This window comes from Meles meles, chromosome 5, assembly GCF_922984935.1.
Source record: "Meles meles chromosome 5, mMelMel3.1 paternal haplotype, whole genome shotgun sequence".
Lineage (NCBI taxonomy): Eukaryota > Metazoa > Chordata > Mammalia > Carnivora > Mustelidae > Meles > Meles meles.
In genome coordinates this window covers 83,912,869-83,931,615 of record NC_060070.1, presented here as the reverse complement: position 1 = coordinate 83,931,615, position 18,747 = coordinate 83,912,869, and the positions used below count along the sequence as shown (strand labels likewise).

At 42.8% G+C, this 18,747-nt stretch overlaps 1 protein-coding gene and 1 pseudogene across 1 annotated transcript; both read right to left on the bottom strand.

The window, feature by feature from the left end:
• Positions 1-11,088: 11,088 nt before the first annotated feature.
• Positions 11,089-11,661, bottom strand: LOC123942167 (annotated as a pseudogene).
• Positions 11,662-16,536: 4,875 nt separating this feature from the next.
• LOC123942336 (3-hydroxyisobutyrate dehydrogenase, mitochondrial-like) lies at positions 16,537-17,591 on the bottom strand. The gene is given in 2 exon segments (XM_046006214.1): positions 16,537-17,318; positions 17,321-17,591. Coding segments are annotated over 2 exon segments (1,008 nt in total). The 5' UTR covers positions 17,562-17,591; the 3' UTR covers positions 16,537-16,551.
• Positions 17,592-18,747: the final 1,156 nt, after the last annotated feature.

The following is an 18,747-nucleotide window of genomic DNA, read 5'->3' as shown; positions in this document are numbered from 1 at the left end:
GTATTTATTTTCTAAAAACCTGCTCCCAGAGAGGGAATTGGAACATGAAAATTTCCACAGACACTGGCTATGCCTTGTACTTAAGGCAATCATTCCGAGCCAATCCCAAACCTTGGACTCTATGTCCTGGTTTCATCAAGAGAGAAGACAGGTCAATCTTGCTATTAGCTTATGACATAGGACTTGGACTCAGTCCTTGAATATAAAAGAGGAGAAATACTTCAACCCACACCCTCATATACACAACTGAACTCAAGCCTGACCTCTTGGGATGGGACTGATAATAATGTTCCCCTTGGCCCTGATCACACCAGTGGAAAGCATAGTACTTTGTTACTCATCTAGCCTAGAAGCAAAGTGAAATAACAGACCTTTTCTGGGAATACAATTTGGCAATTGTTACACTTTGACACAGCAATCACAGCCCTACTTCTACCTCCGTGAGTAGAATATGCACCCAAGAAAGTAGGTGCTATTAGTTGTTAAAGCAAAGAACTAGACAACCCACTATCTATCACTGGGGGCTACTGGAATAAACTCTGGAACATCCAAACCACACAGAATCATTTAGCCATAATTAGGAAGATTTCTATGTAATAGCAAAGAAATATTTCCAGGAGAAGTCAAAAGAGCAAGGTGCAGAACAAACCCACTGATACTGGAAATATCAATTTGCCTAATAATTAAACAAAAAAAAAGGCGAACTTCTTTTCTTGCTCTGTTTACTGAAAGGACCTAGAAATAATGACAGCAAATAATAAACACATCTCTTGTCCATTTCTTGGTTTTTAAAAACCAGGCCCACTGAAAGTTAGGGCATTCTGGGTCTGGGTCAGGGAATTATAAGACTAATATGGTTCTGTGGAGAATGTTTCTATTTTAAGGAGATCCTTGCCAAAGTATTTATGTGTATGGTGTCTTATGTCTGCTGGTTCCTCTCAAATTAATCAGCAATAGAAAGCACAGTAGTCCCTGTTTATTCCTGTTTATCCTATATTTTACCACAGTTTCAGTTACTAGCATTTAACCATGATCTAGAAGCCGGTCAATGTTCTGATATATGGTCACAAAGTCAGTAGTAGCTTAACACTACCTATAGAGGAATTCACCTGTTTTCTTCTGGTCTTTCTATAGTTTCTCACCCTCACTCCTTGCCTCTTTTTCCAAATGGATAACCAATTGTTACATTTTATTGGGCCTGTTTTTTGTCCAATGATTTAAGATGCCATCTTAATGGGGATGAACAATGGAAACTCCTACCTTACCATTTTGCTGATTTCACTCCAAACTATTTTAAGACAGGACAAAACAAGGGCCAATTTTTGATGCAGTAATCTTATTGCTATCCATGGCTTATTGTTGGAAATCCCATTTCTGCAAAAGAGTTGCCGCATCAGCAAATTTTGACAAATTAGTTATTAAATATATTGGCTCTAATGAAGGTAGATTTAATTCCCGATGATAACTGATAACTCATGATAACTGATAACTGATGATAACTGATAACTCAAATCTTGAGTATGTTAGTCTTGATGCAGTGAATATTAATTTTCCTTTATATCCCCAGTGTTATAGTATCAATAGTATAGTATAGCTTTTGACAAATTCAGTCAATTAAAACAAAATTCTGAGGTCTCCTTAATGGTCCATTCATTTTGCTATCCGTTGTGTTCATTTTTCTTCTTTTGTTTTCAAGGTTAGACAAATGATTTAAGGGAAATTTATTTGGAGAAATCATATTTCCATTACATATGCTACATGAAATTGGAAGGAATGAATCCTTCCATCAGAGTATAGGAATTGGTTTTATATATATTATATATATATTTCATTGGAGAGAAAAGATTCTTCTGGTGTCTCCTGAGAATGTTCAGATATGGGGCTTCTGGAAAGAATCTGTTGTACTTCTGAGTTACTAGTTACTATTTCTCCTATCAACACTGTACATCTTCATGCAATAGATCTTGTTTCTTCTTTTGCTTTAGCTACTAGGATGCTCAGCATCAAAATGGGTATTCCACTTTTATTGAGTATTATTATTAACTCCGCCTTCATACTATACTTTCTGGCCTTATTTTTCATGAAGCCCAATTTTCTCATTTGCTTATTTTAGTTTCTGAAATGTTTAAGCCGCCACATATAGGTTGTACTAAAAAAGTGGGTCTAACTCTGCCTACATTAAATCAAAGAGTATTGGAGATGGGGTGAAGGTGTTACCCACGCTTCAGGAACTTGAGCAACTATTCCCACCTGCAAGGATAGCTCAAGTCTCTCTGGCTCTTGCCCATGACTTCTCTCCACTGGGCTCTGATACCTGTGGACTGGAGTGCCCTCTCCCTCCTACTCTTCTCTCCCTTGTACCAGAGCACAAACTTCTCTAAGTACAAGTTCTCCACCCACTCTCTCTCCTATTCAAAGCAACTCCTGAAAATAGGTAGCACAGGCTTGCAAATGCACTACTCCATTAAAATTCCTGAATTCCTTTAGCTCAACCCAGAAGCACACTACGAGTTTATCTAAACTGGGAAGCCACGAAATGCACCACAGAGCCCAGGAGAATGACCTGACTTAATCTACTTCTCCCCCTCTGGTTTGTTTCTCTTGAGCCCCAGGGCTGTATCCCATTCCAGGTGGTCCAGAGATGCACTGTTCTCTCTCTCCTACCCTTACCACATCATACATAGTATCTATCCTAGGATGCGCCCATGCTGGTGATGACCTCTCACAGAGTTTTCCTCTCCGTGATTTTTTTTTTTAACCTTGACTTACATAATACTGGGTATAGTTGAAAACTAATTTCTGGACTTTTGGGTGAATATACGTTTCTTGAGAAAATAGTGTGTGCTGATAATTCATTGGGACAACTACGAGGGTCCTATACCCTTTATGGATTCAAAGAAAAGAGCATTAATAAAGGAAATTATTCCCCTTTTTTTATTTGAGTCCTTCCAAGTTATGTTTCTTCCATTCATGAATTATTCTCTCTAGCTATTTGATTCCAGTTAGTTCAATTAAATATTGGACTATATGTAAGGCCGAGTTACAAGCTGTAAAACAAATAAGACACTATTCCTACTCATATGAGATTTTAGAATAATACATTTTTGTCTTACCTCTGTCTGTATAGAAGGTTCACTTGGGGAAGACTTCAAAACACTGATGTCAGCAGTCTGTTTGCAGGAACTCTGACTTAAATGGTTTGGTATGGCGTCTAGGACATTTTTTAAAAAGGCTTAATTAAATTAATTAATTAATTTGAGAGACAGAGAGAGAGGGCAAGTGGGAGAAGGGACAGAGTGGGAGGGAGAGGGACAAGCAGACTCCAAGCTGAGCTCCACACAGGGCTCTAGCTCTGAGATCATGACCTGAACCAAAACCAAGAGTCAGATGCCATCTGAGCCACCCAGGTGCCCCAAGGACATTGTAGTCAGGTGATCCGCATGTGTAGCCAGAGCCGAGGCCCACTAAGGCAGGTTTGTGGGCTCTGCGCCAAAGAGCTGTGCTATGAAGCAGAATATAATTGAATGCTTTTAAGACAGGCACCACGGCTGAGATGGGGTCCCCATTCTCCAGGGCTTCCTCATAAGCACCTGGCCCCCTTCTCCACTGCATTCTGGGTTAGCTGCTCACCAATCTTGTTTCATAAATCCCTACAGTTACTGCAGATAACATTTATCACTAATTTTTCTTTTTTTCTTTTTCTTTGCTTCATTCGTCTATAACCAGTGTTTTTGCTGCTGGACTAAGTTCCCTCAGGTCAGGGACCAAGGTCTGCAGTCAGATTAAAGTGATTTCTCTTCTGGCAACTCATGATACAGGCAAATTACTTAACTTCCATGCATCCTAGTTATTTATCTGTAAGATGTCAATAATAATAACTGAGAGAGCTGACATGAAGATGTAATAAAATATTGCCTGTAAAGCATTTTGTTCAGTGCTGTGAGCCAGGAACGTGAGCTATTGTTATTACTAGTCCCTCTAGCCCCAGAATCTGGCATTACTGATTCGTACCTACTAAGTACTTAATAAATAAAAATATTTGACTTCCCAGGCCAGATTTATTGAACTCCAATGAGCATGGAAGCACTTCTTTAACAAAAGGCAAACTGCTGATGGTCCAAACTGCCTCTATGCAACTTAGGGAAAGGACACTGTGCTGGTTTAACTCTGTGTCCCCCCCCCCCCCCCCCCCGGACCAATGTGCCATGGCCACTGCCTCAGGAGGCTGAGCGCTCCTGACTGTATCACATGGGCTCCCTTGCCAATAGACTTGGGTTCTGCTCCTGGGAGACCCGAGAAGGAGAGTGAACGGGCAGAAGGAGAGGTGGGACCTGTATTGCTGCTCCCTCCCTGCTCAGGGCTGCACCTCTGGCTGGGGCCACAGCTGTCCACACCACCACCTCCCGTTGGGAGGGAGGCTAGAGCTGCAATGGTTACAGGATTCCGTGAGCATCATTTCCTTCTGGGCTCTGGGGTCTAGGAATGGTGCTGGCTTCCTGCTCTTGCCATTCTCCAGGTACAATATCTCTCATTGCTCTCCTTAGCCTTGTCCACACACGGGAAGGGTGGGGAGGTCATCTCTTCATGAAAGTCTTATAAACAGAGTTGGACTCAGTTTCCTATTAGGTGCTTGTCTAATACCCGCGTTTCCCTCAGTGACATTTTACTGCCCTCTGCTGGAAACTTGTGGTAAGCAAAATACATTTATTAGTTCTCCAAAGGGAATGCGACCCTTTAGACGTGGGTTAAACAACTCAAAGGACAGCGAAGTTACAGGCACACCGTTAATGATTTAATGTACCTATAAGCCATATTTGCCTCAGAAAGGAACCCCAAAGCCTCTTCACTTAGTTATTCGGGGTGTCACCTGTGAGCGCTTCTGTATTCTGTTTTTCTCTTCAACCTCTTTCAAGTCCCCTTATCAAGTAGTCTGCCCTCCCTTGGGGAACTCCAGTCTTTCCCACCAAGTAAATCATCGTAATCTGGGGGGTGAGCATATGTATATGAGAAATTGTTCATTGTTTATCTGACGTTTAAAATGTAATTGGTCATCCTGTATTTTATTTTAAGTTTTTAAAAAAATTTATTTATTTGACAGACAGAGAGCACAAGTAGGCAGAGAGGCAGGCGGAGAGAGAGGGGGAAGCAGGCTCCCTGCCGAGCAGAGAACCTGATGTGGGGCTCCATCCCAGGACCTGAGATCACGACCTGAGCCGAAGGCAGAGGCTTTAACCCACTGAGCCACCCAGGTGCCCCTCATCCTGTATTTTTATATGCTTAATCTCACCACGATTTCTGGGACCGTTAGCAGTAGTAGCCGCACAAACGTTGTAGAAAAATGGGATCAAAAACATGAGCGCGATGTGGTTGATTCAGGGTCACACTTCTACAGGCCTGATTTGCCCTAAAATCTATAGTCCTTCCCATTGCTTGTTTGTCACTTGAGGAAATTTCTCTCTGTCAGTGCTGGTATGTTTGTTCCAAGTGCTGCTTGGCTCTTTCTGGCACGTGAAACCAAATAATACCATTTACCATTGCTTTTTTTAAAAATAATTAATTAATTAATTAATTAATTTGAGAGAGAGAGAGCGCACAAGCTGAGGGACAAAGGAGAGGGAGAAGCAGGCTTCCTGCCGAGCAGGGAGCCTGATGTGGGGCTCAATCCCAGCACCCCAGGATCATGACCTGAGCTGAGGGCAGATGCTTAACTGACTAAGGCACCCAGGCATCCACTATTCACAGTTGGAAAGTAATTTTATTTGTTTCTATAAGATCCAGATTATAAGCACTAATAGAAAGTAAAGAGGTGAGGCTCCTGGTTGGCTCCGCTGGTTGGGTGCCCAATTCTTGGTTTCCGCTCATGCTTCCTACTCTGTGCTCAGTGAGGAGTCTGCTTGAAGATTCTCTCCTGCTGCCCCTCCCCTCACTTTCTCTCTTTCTCAAATAAATAAATGGATCTTAAAAAAAAAAAAAGGAGGGACACCTGGGTGGCTCAGTCAATTCAGCGGCTGCTATCAGCTAAGGGTATGAACTAAGGTCCTGGGAGAGAGTTCCGCATCCGGCTCCTTGCTCAGCAGGGAGGCTGCTTCTCCCTCTGCCTGTTGCTCCTCCTGCTTGTGCTCTTTCTCTCTGTCTTTCTCTCTTCGACAAGTAGATAAATAAATAAAATCTTTTTTAAAAAAATGGAAAGGGGAAATTTTTGTTATTATTTGCATGATTTTCAGTCTGAACTTTACTGTCTTAATATTATTTATTGATGACTAATAATAAATATTTAATCACTTCATTTTTAATTAATTTGACATACTGCTTATACCCTGGTGTAAATTTTCATCTGTCATTATTTACCTCAAAGACTTTATTAAAATACTACAAGTTATTCAGTTTTTTGACCAGGCCAAAAAATTATAAAAATACCCAAAACACCCTTACTCAAAGTCTTTGTCTATGGTGTAGCTATCTCTTTGCTATGTTTCCATTCACTCTTCATTCACTAACAGATATTTCTAATACATATAATGAAAATGACCCTTGATGGGCACAGTGTGCAGACAGTGTAAGACACACGCACTGGCTCTCAACTTCATACTTTGACAAGGGCACCACGAATGCTTGGTGGTTTATGTCAGTTACTTCTACACAGCCAACTAATCCAAGTCTTACTGGTTTGAAACAACAGCATTCATATCTCACAGTTTCTGTAAAAATGATTCAAATATTGAGTATTCCCTTTTTTCCCCCTTCTGCCCTGAGCCTCTTAACTATCCCTCCTTTCCCACTACTGCCATCCCGGTTGGAGACAGCTGTTTCTCTCTGCTGGATTCTCACCAGAGCCTCCCAACAGCTCCAGGCTTGGTCACTCTTGCCCCTCAAACACATCCTCTACACAGCAGGAGAGTGATCTTAAAACCAAACCAGATCATACCACTGCTTTCTCAGGACCTACTCAAAGAAGTTGCAATGCGTTTATAGCTCCTGAATCTGGGCACAGCTTAGCATTGTTCCGGAGTCTTAGAGTTGGCCAGGGCTATCATCACAACTCAAGGCTTGCATGGGGAAGGAGCCACTCTCAGCCCCTTCATGGGCTTGTTGGTAGATTCAGTGTCTCAAGGGCGTGGGTAGAGGGCCTCAGTTCCTCCCTGGCTGTTGGCCGGAGGCTGGTCTCAGTTTCTTTTCACATAGGACTGTCCTTACCGTAGCTCAGAACATGGCAGCCAGTTTCTATCAGAGTGAGCAAGAAAGAGGACCAGGCGGGCTCCCTGCTCGACGGGAAACCTGCTTCTCCTTCTCCCATTCCCTCTGCTTGTGTTCCCTCTCTCGCTGTGTTTCTTTCTGTCAAATAAATCATATCTTTAAAAAGAAAGAAAGAAAGAACGAATGAACGAACGAACGGACCAGAGAGGGCAAGCAACAAGCTGCAATCTTTTGTAACTTAATCATAAAAGTTACACCCTAATAGTTTCCCTATATTCTCTTTGTTAAAAGGAAACCTTTAAGTCCAGAAGAAATTAATTTTAGGAGCAAAACTGAAGGCACCTTTACTATAATTTCTGGCTTTGTTTTCTAGAAAGTCTGACATCATTGAAGTGACTGCCTTGAACAAAGAAGATGGGGGGGAATGATTTTTAAGTGAAGGGGAGGAGGGGGCAGGAGATATTTCCCAAGTAAAGAAGTTGGCAGCCAAGGAAGCTGGTGAGCGCTGCTGCCTTCTGGTTGAGTCGGGTGAGGGATCAGAGTTGGAATTAAAGACAATAAGTGGCTATTTTTTACAGACCCATGTAAATTTGTGGGTTGAGAGTCATGGTCACTTCTGATGTTTGTTAATGTTTCCTCACTGTGAGAGCAGACACATGATGAAGAGGGGACTGACACCAAGGCTTTCAATGAACCAGATGGTTAGTTTATGGATTTACATCTTGGTGTGTCTAATTTAAATTGGTTGTTTGTAGAATTCTGTAAAACCTATTAAATCATGTTAGGTAGAATTAGTTCCAGAACAATTATTGATGTTTGCACAGACTTAATATTCCTTTTCATAATTATTTTCCAATACATGAAATGCTACGGGGCAAAAAGGCCAGAACAAATGAGTTTGTTAATTTCACGTTCTATTTTTAGTTATCAGAATATAGTATGTATTGGATTTGGGAGATAAAAATGTTACAAACATTTTTGAGTTTGAGATAAAATCTTCGTAAAATGAATAAAAATAATGATACATTCCATGCCTCATTCTTAATTCTATTGCTTCTTCCGTCTGCGGGAAGGAAGAGGCATTGGCAAAAGCATACACTTTAGTGAACGAATCAAGAATTCATATAATGACTGCCACCATTGTATCACTGGAGTTTCAACGTAAAAATGTTCCCCTACCCACAAAACAGAAAACTGTTTCAGACAAAAGTATAGTTTAAAAAAAAAAGTATTGTATTGGTCTATTTTGGACGAGAAAGCCACAAGAATAAATGATATACTGTGCTTCAGCGTCATTCCTTAGTTAATTGCAATACCATGTAAGAATTGTGATAATAAACATTGTTGTTCAAGAACAACAACAAGAAGAAATGCATCTGCCTGTCAGATCACATGATTCCTTTCTCAAGACCCACCCAAAGCTTCTCACCCAGCTTTGAACAAAGCACAAATGATTCAGCTCTCCCGGGGCAGCCTCTCTAACATCAACCCCTCTCTCCTCTCACTCTCCTAAATCCTTTGTTCTGGACCTCACACTTAATTCAGATGAGCCAGGCACAGTGAAAAACAAACAAAAGAATAAACAAAAAGCAAATCCGCTAGAGGTAGTCTCAGTGTGCGCACTGATTCTTTTCAATAGACAAGTTTCCCATTAGCTTTTGCCTGGATCCATTCAGGCTCTGTTTCGTGTTAGAGCCTCTGGTTCATTCTGTCAAATGACTGAATATAATTGAGGACTTAGTGTGGGAAGTAGATTCACACAGCCTTCTCTGCCATTACTCTCCAAGGTGAGTGAAAATGACCTGTTGGGCTGTTCAGCTAATCCTCTGAGGAGAATTAAAAGGTTCATAATGTATCTGTGTGATGAAGTTTAGCAGTAATATCTGTGGGCCAGATAGTTCATGGTATTTAGACACCAGGCAGTGGGTTGTGAGCTTGCGGCAAATTTATTTGTTATTGAATTCTCTCTCTTTCAGCTCATCCATCCTCATGAGCAGACATGTAGTTTTCAAAAAATAGCCTATCAACAACTTTGGAATCCCCCAGTTAGTGAGGTCCTTAGAGAGGAGATACATTTTCTTGATTAAACAATACACTGGCACGCTGGGCAGACTTGAAACGGATGGGAAAAAATGGAGTTATTAATCATTCTCAATACTCTTTGGAAAATGCAATTTCTATTTCAGCAAAGCAAATCATTTCTCTTTGATTAACTAACAAAAGTGGGCTGCAAAGTCTCCTTACCTTTGGGTCATGCCTGAGAACTCAGGTCTGTGAAGATTCCACAGGACCCACTTCCTTCTCCCAGTTGTCTGTGCGCCATGGGCAGGGCTGGGGCCAAACCAAGGTCACTTTTCCTGGACGCTCTATGTTATGACCCCCTAGAGCTCTCCCAGAGCACATCCTGCCTCCTGGCCTTCAAGTTCTCAAAAGAAAATATAAAACAATGTGTAAACCACAGAAATATATATTAATGAGATGATGAAAATGGACACCAGATGGTACATTAAAAGCTTTTGTTGGGGTGCCTGGGTGGCTCAGTGGATTAAGCCGCTGCCTTCGGCTCAGGTCATGATCTCAGGGTCCTGAGATCGAGCCCCGCGTCGGGCTCTCTGCTCCACAGGGAGCCTGCTTCCTCCTCTCTCTCTGCCTGCCTCTCTGCCTACTTGTGATCTCTCTCTGTTAAATAAAATAAAATCTTTAAAAAAAAAAAGCTTTTGTTGTTTCCTCCAGAGATTCACCGAAATGCCTATCAAGCACCTACAGGGTGCTTAGCACTTGGTTAGGATGAACAAGCCACTTACTGGGCGTTCAGTAATGACATAGTTACAACAATGAATAAAGTGAGTCAAATATAGCTTGATAGAAGACAAAATCGGACATCACAGGAACAAAAAGGATGGCGATTAAGAGACATGAGATAATCAGCAAAACCTTTAAGAGTCTTCAATGATGAGAATGATTTGCCTAGCAGCCAAAGCCTTCATTGTTCTCCTTATGGAGCTCGCTGGATCACTTCCCTGGCTGTTTTTTGTCAGCTGACATTCCATGTCCTTGGAAATGTGATCATTTCAGCTACAGCAGGCTCTTCTACAGACACCTAGGTCCTCCTGAGTTATTTTATTTACCTGGGCACTCCAGAAATTTGCAGTGTACGGTCAGGCTTAGGAACCATCCAGTCTCATGTTTGCCTTCAAATCTAGACTCGGGTTTCTTTGAAAGCAACATGATCTTTCTTACCAACACTCTGCTTGGAGTCTGGAAAGGACTGATTGCCCCAGGACTCATCAGTGAGCTCTGCCTAAGCATCTCAGGATGGGGGCAGAAGGGCATTCTCCCAATCCCCAGCACTCCTAGTAAACCACTACTCCTGCTTGCTCCTGCAGAAGCCTTTCTTTGAGGGGTTGGCCCTTTCAGCTCTCTCTTCTTCACAGCTGGCATAGCTCGTCACTCTTCACACTCAGTAACGGCTGCATCTCACTGCCCCCTCTTTCTTTTTCTTTTCTTTTCTTTTCTTCCTTTTTGTCTTTTTTCCTTTTATTTTGTTTTGTTTCCTTTTCTTTCCTTTCTCTCTTCCTTTCTCCCTCCCTTCATCCTTCCTTCCCTTCCTCCCTTTCATTTCCTTCCCTCTATCTTTCCTTCCTCCCTTCCTCCTTCCCCCCCATTTCTTTCTTGCTTGCTTGCTTGCTTTCTTCTCTCTCCCTCCCTCTTTCCCTCCTGCCTTCTCTCTTCCTCCCTCCCTCCCTCCTTTCTTTCCTTCCTTCCTTTTCCCCTCCTTCCCTCCTTCTTCCTTCCTTTTTCAAAAAGCTTTAGTGTTTCCATTTGGTTCAAGGCTTGGGATAGGGTTCCCAGGTGGTTAAAAAGCTGCCTGGTGGCTGCAGAGAAGGCTCACCCTCAAGCTCTGGCACCAGAGGGATCCCAGAGTGGCCCCCAAAGGCTACTGGGCTTCAGAGGTTCCCAGTCATGCTTGGGTGAGCCTTCGGAAGAGAGATACTTGCCCAGGCCAGCGCCAGAGTGTGGAGGTTAGTCAGGTGGTCGCTCATCTCCTTAATAAGTTTCACCTCCTCATCCAGGAAGTGCTTCTCCAGGAAGTCACAGTGCTGAGGATCTTCGCAGGCAGAACCCAGGGCACGCAGATCCAAAAGGGCCTGGTTCAGATTCTTCTCCAGAACCAGGCGGTTTCTGTGGCATCCAGGGTCTTACCCACTCATCCTGGGACAGCGTCTGCATGTCCTGGAAGAGGGTATGGCTGCTGCACTGGTTTTGCATCTTCCAGAGAAGCTCAGTACCCTCACACTTCTCAGCCAACTGGTGGTAGAGGTGGCCCACAGCCTCCAGAGTCACATCCTTGCTGCAGAAATAGAAGCCCAGAGAGAGGTAGGTGCAGGAGGCCCGCAGATGCCTGCTGACCAGGCAGCTGATCGCCTTCACCTGGGTGGAATAATACTGCCGAATCCGAGAGCTCATGGTTGACTGGCAATTAGGAGCTAAGCCTGGAGTAAGGTGTTGGCTGGTCTCAGAGGCAGAGGGTGGCAAAGAATACGGCTCTGAATGTTGTGACTAGAAAAAGGTTGGAGGTTGTCAGAGGCTGAAAGAAGGGGCATCCCTGGGTCTGTTCAGTCCACACACTGTTGAAACAAGAGACAGATCTGTGGGACCTCTGGGTGCACTGGCTCACTGTCCCCCTCTTCAACTCAAACCCCACTATTACTGAAGGAGCCTAGGTTTTGGAATCAAAGAGAACTGTGTTTGAAACACAGCTTGACCTACTCCCAGTTGTGTGACCAGAGGCAAGTGGCCTAACTTTCTGACCCCTAGTTTGTCACACGTAACACACAGTAATGGTGCCTTCTTGAAGAAGGCTGTGAGACTATGCATGTACATTGCACACCCCAATGGGAGACTCACAGAAAAGGATAAGTGTTGCATCGGAGGATTGCTCTGACGTGGAGAGCATAGCCAGCACCCTCTCTCCTCAGTTCTTCCATTTCTGCTGCTCCATCAAGCTCCCCAGCATGCAGTCCCTTTCCGCTCTGGACTACCTCACAGCATTCAGAAGAGCTCCTCTAGCAAAATCTTAAAGTTCTACATTTTTTCCATTACCTTTTCCTTTTATTCTAGCCCTCTTCCTTTTATGCCCACATTGTACCTGTTCTCCAATTTTCTTGATCCTCTGTTCTTCCTTGCTCTCCTTCATTTCTCTTCCTGTCTCAAAGCGTAGACGTCATGATGCCATTGATAACGTTCTTTGACAACTTTCTTGCTTCCTCATCTTTCCAGCAAAATTCCACTGCTACACCAAATGAGGGGGTTGCCTCTCCTGTTTTTATACCCAGTCTCTAGAGAGCTCTTAGAAAAACAAGTTAAACTTTGGTGAGCATCTGTAAGTATACATTCTCCACCTAGCTCTGGTGAGTTTCTTCACACTCTTCACATTTCGACCTAGGACATTCTCTCTGAGTTTCCTACACATCAACTTTCTGAAAGCTTCCCGCTGAAATTCTAGCCATAAGCATCATGAGAGGAACTTCCCTAACTGTCTGCTAATCCCCTCTCTCAATCCTTCCCCACGTCCTCCTCATATAATTACAAAGATCCACATGTTAGAAGGCTCTGTACCTCATCTTTTCCTATTTCTTCAAGGATGTTGTTCTCTTCATCATCTCTGCTCTCTCCAGTTGCATTACCCTTCCTCTACCTACTTAATCTGTCTCTCAAAATATAAACGTGTTCAGTGTCTTCTCTCCTTCATATGCTTCCCTTCCCCAGACACTACTGATTCTCAGTTTGAAACATTCCTCCTGGTGTTCACTGCTATAAATCTCCAACCTCTCCTTCTTCCTCCTCGCTCCCTCCACCCTCCCCCTTCATCTCTGGTCCTCTCGTAAACACGTGAACATTTCCTAGGGTTCCACCCTCAACCCTTCTCTATTGTCATTCTGGATCCTCTTGTACAGAGGTAATAGTCACACATTTAGCACCTGGCATGGGTGGGCACTGACAAATTGGAACAGATTCTGGCCATAAGTGTCTGACAGAGCTGTGCTAGAGCATAACAGCTGAGCACCAGCCCTGACTCCATGGCACCCACAGTCACCAGGGTCCCAGATCTGTACCATCAGCCAAACCGCTTTCATAAATCAAAGTGGACACATTCCCTGGAACGTAGCACAGGCACCATAAATTCAACATTTGCTAAACTCTTTTCTCCTTTCCTCTTTTCTCCAAACGTTTCTTCTCCTGCACTGTACTTGTAGGGAGCCAGAGAGGGTAACAGCATCCTATTCTCTCTTGAGTAAATCTGTTTCACCAGTGATCTTGGGATTTTTCTACCTCGGCTGCAGTGAGAAGAACACAAATCTAAAACTGTGAACTTCCCTGCTAAAATCCTACAGTGACTTCGTACTGCTTTTAGGATAAAATTCACACTCCTTGGGGCATACAAGGCTCTTCAGGATGTGGCTTCTGCCTCTCTCTCTTTAACCTGACTGACTTCTCAGCACTTCTCTCACCATCTTTAACCCTTTGTGCCCTCCACTCCATACTAGATGGAACCCCAAATATCAGCCCCCAAAGGTTGTGGTAGTTTTGCCTTGAGCCTTTCCACAGCATCTCTTGGCTACCCGGGCCGTTATTATCACCACCAACTTGCCCTGATCTATTTGTTAAAATAGTTCCTGCTTCCTTTTAAAAACCTAGCGCTACCCCCCAACAAAGACAAAACAACCCCTAGTCAGAGAGATGTTATGTCTTTTGTTGTTGTTTTTAAAGATTTTATTTATTTATTTTACAGACAGAGATCACAAGTTGGCAAAGAGGCAGGCAGAGAGAGGAAGGGAAGCAGGCTCCCTGCTAAGCAGAGAGCCCGATGTGGGGCTTGATCCCAGGACCTTGGGATCATGACCTGAGCCGGAGGCCGAGGTTTAACCCACTGAGCCACCCAGGTGCCACAGATGTTGTGTCTTTTAGGAAGGCTTCTTGAGCTCCCCACTGTCCAGTTGAGGTTAAACACAGTCCTCCTGCTCTCATTACGCCTCCTGGTTACCTCTTCCATTTCACTGATCAGAAACTACCGCATCTCTCTACTTACCTGTCTAACTCCTCCCTGCAATGGGAAGTCTTTGAAAGCAGTCAGATCAGTGGCTGGGGCACAGAAGGAGCTCAAGAGTTTATGGATTGAGGGGCTGATGGCACCAAGCAGGAAGAGTATCAATGAACACCAACACATCATGTCTGTTCATTGTTGGTATATAGGTTTGCTTATCATTTGAAAAGGCTTGAAATTAGTGAAGCAGATAATACTGCCTGGTCTTTGTTCGGTGTTTGGAGAAACTATCAAGACACACGAAGCATCCCTCAGGAGTTTATGAGAATCTAACATTGATGAGAGGGCTCTGTGAGCACCTGCTGCCTCCCTGTAGGCACGGTGATTGCCTAATGAATCTTGACTAATTCCACCTCTCTCGGTGCTTTGCCAAAACAGACTCATAACACTTTAGGTTAGTTTCATTTGCCACCATCCTCCTTTCTAGATTTTTCTTTCATAGAGTAAAAATGGACATGCCAAATGGACACATGTGACATTCTCAAATCACCTTGTTTTGTATTTTGGGTGCTCTCCCAAATCCTGCCCCTATTTTAATCATTTCATAAAACTACATAATTTATCTTTTAATGTTTCTCTGTTGCCCTGTAATTTTGTGACATCAAACTGTATTCCAGACACAAATTATGATTTAGCTTGTGTTGTTCTGGATCTTGTATAGCCTCTAGCCATTTGATTTAAAAATTTGAGAGTTATAAGTGTTGCACTTACTAGGAGTTAAGTGACTGTGTCTGGGGGAAAATGCACATCTGTGAACAGTGAAGGAAGAGGTCACCTTTAGTTATTGGAGCATACAAAGTAGTTGGGAGCAGATTAACTGCACAGTAGTAAAGGACTCTTTCTTTAGAACCAACTTTTAAATTATTGTCCAAATTGTGGTTAAAACATTCCCTCACTTGCCTTTCCCATTCACATTTCTTACTGCCTCCCAAAGGAGATTAGCAAAAAGTGGACAAAATTAATTTCTCAAATTCTTTTTGTAAAAAAGATTTTATTTATTTATTTGACAGACAGAGATCACAAGTGGGCAGAGAGGCAGGCAGAGAGAGAGAGAGGAGGAAGCAGGCTCCCTGGTGAGCAGCGAGCCCGATGCAGGGCTCGATCCCAGGACTCTGAGATCATGACCTGAGCTGAAGGCAGAGGCTTTAACCCACTGAGCCACTCAGGCGCCCCCAATTTCTCAAATTCTTAAGAAAAGAAAAGTTCAGGCCTATTTTATTAGAGCATTTTATTCTTCTTGTACCAATGCTGTTGATGATAATTTGAATTTTGCTTATGATTGAAATACAAAGTAACTCCTTCCATCATGTGATGCTTGCTGGGGCTTCCTCATCTTATTGTCTATCTCAGACCATTCTCAGTATCTTTCTTTCCAAGGCTAACCACCGCTGGGCCTTCTGCTATGTTGTGAATGGCCAAATGGCAAGCCTGGTGTTTATTTATTTATTTATTTATTATCTGCATAGAAATTTATTTGAATTCAAAATAATACAGTTATATTTAGAATAATGTAATAATTATCTAAAGCATATATCATCATTGGCTCCGAAACAATTCTAAAGATGTCATTCTTTTGAAGTCAAAAAACAGGTAGTAAGAATGTACAAGGAAGCAAAAATATAAAAAACAAGTTTGATGAGTATTGGGAGTTGTAATAAGGACACACTAAGGTAATGTAACAGAGTCCAAATTCTAAAACATGCAGCAAGGAGTTCTCTAGCTTTATCAACTCCCTGGAAAATTGGTGACCCCAATACTGCACGAATACCACCACTTGGGTAACAGGACAAACTTCCCAAGTGACACAGGTAGTCACTATACTTCCCCCTTTTCTACCTCCATTCCCCATATCAATTTCTTTTCTTTTCTTTCAGATCAGTTTCATCCTGGCGAAAACATGTTTGGTTTTATTTATGAAGTGGAGTAAATAACGCCCTGACTGAAGTATGCAATGATGCAGTTGAAGATGCTCAGGGACCAAACTTTTGAAAAAGGTTAATCAGCTGGTTAGCAGAGACCATCAGTGGCTTGCAGGAAAACAAATTCCAGTAACAAATGTTTGCTAAATAGATAAAAAGAATTAGCAGTTAAAAATGGGTGAAAAAATCCTATGGTTTACTGGGACCTAGACAATCAAAAGCAGACAGGTGACCTTTGATTAGACCCATTTATTTGTGGAGTGAGCTATAAGGAGGCTCCAAGATAGTTTGGTGTCCAACGGTGTCCAACAGTATCCACGGCCAAGGGCAAACTCAGAAGCTCTCCTCCTCTCGTAGAAACTGGAAGATGGACGAGAAGTCTCTCTTTGAGTAACCCTTCGCACACATCATCCTGTAGATCTGATGGGCTTGGCTGCCCAGAAGGACTGGGCTCTTTGTGCTGGTGGCAGAGTCTTGTGCCAACTCTAGATCCTTAGCCATGAGTGTTGCTCCGAATCCACCCTGATAGTTATTAGCCGACGGAACTCCATCCATCACCCCCAGCACAGGATTGTAAGTATCACTTGACCAACACCGTCCTGAGCTCATATTTAGGATTTTAGCCAGTAGTTTTGGGTCAAGCCCTAACCTGATTCCAAGATTCATAGCTTCAGCAGTTCCAATCATACTAATAGCTAACAGCATGTTGTTGCAGATCTTTGCAGCCTGCCTGGTCCCAACAGCTCCACAATACACCACATTGGAGCCCATGCGCCCCAGCAACTCCTGTGCCGCAGCAAATTCATCTTCGACTCCTCCCACCATAAATGTGAGGTTCCCAGACCGAGCAGCTCCCACACCACCAGAAACAGGGGCTTCCTTGAAAACTGCTCCCATTTTCTCAACTTCTTTGGCCAATTCTTTTGAAACTGCAGGGTCAGTAGTACTGGAGTCTATCAATAGTGAGCCTTTCTTCACTTTTTTCAGAATTCTATTTGCTCCAGAATAAGCTTCTATTGCATTGATACTGGTGGGCAACATTGTAATAATTCTGTCAGCTTTTTCAGCTACATCTGCTGGGGAAGACACTACCTGTTCACTGCATCTTGAAACTCTTTGCATGCATCAGGGAACACATGATAAATAATGAGTGGATAGCCATGTTTCATGAGGTTTTTTGCCATTGGATTGCCCATGTTGCCCAGTCCAATGAGTCCAACTGGAGTCTTAGAAGCCATTGACCTAGAACATACAGTGGCAAGGCTGTATGCTGCCGGGCGTTGCCAGCGGCTCCAATACCGGAGGCCAGAGACTGCTCCGCGGAGCCGTAAGGAGGCTGCCATGCTGCCCCTACCCTGCCTCCCCGCGGTGACCTCTGCCAAGCCTGGTGTTTATTAATTCCACATCAGTATGAGGGAATGTAAGGGAATTATCGTTTATTGATCACACATGATGTGCTAGAACAGTGCTGGGTGTTCACAGATGCTATCTCATTTAATTCTCACCATATTTCTAGTGACAAAGAGATTATTTTCATCCTATTAAATAAGTACATTGGGGTTCAGAGAGCTCAAGCAATTTGATTTGACCAACAGAGCACAGAAGGTAGGGAGCCTGGACTTGAATCCAATTATGGTTGATTCTGAAAGCTCATTATCATTCTTCTATACAGGCTACATCCTGCTATGACTAGGGAATATTACAGATTTAGCATTTAATTTCCCTGTTATGAAGTTTTTCTCTTAAAAATTTCATTGTGGTTCCTAACGAATTCTCCATGCCCCTTATAAAGTCTTCTGAGGATAACGTGTGCACACATACACATATGTGGGTATGCGCTAGAAATTAGAGATAGTCCTATTGATACATTAGGGTATTTAGCCAATAGCATTTATACGGAGAATTCTTCCCTTTTCTATACTTACCAATTTGAGAGTTTTATAAAATGGTCGATAACTTACAAAATCAAGATATGGATCAGCAAATGGTTTGCACAAACTTTGGAGTAGTTGACACAGTCCAAATTCCTTTGCTCTTCTTCATCTGTCCTCATCTGTCTTCATCTGTCCTCATCGCCTTCTGACCTCATTTTCGTCTGCTTGCATTGTGTTCCCTTGCGACTTGGTCTCAGTTGATATCAATTCATAGCAGCCTACTCCAACCCTTTCTTCCCTTCTCTTTTCTGGGTTGGTTTGTGTCCTTTTCAATTAACACTTTCTCTGTCTACTCTCATCTTTGATTTCGTCGTCGTCAGAGCCACCTCGTTGAAACAGTGAGAGAAAGGGTAAATGATTGTTAGCAGTATTTCTACAACTAAATTAGAAGACTAAGGACGTTGGTTTATTAATTTTTTTTCTTTTTAAAACTTATCCTCAGTAGTTGGACAATGCTGGTATATGGTGAGCCCTCAACAGATATTTCCAGGTTGTTTTGTTGGTCAGGGCTGCATATCAGTTGATGCAAACATGAAGGCTACACAAAATGGCCATATATATATATATATATTTTTTTTTTTGAAAGAGAGGGAGA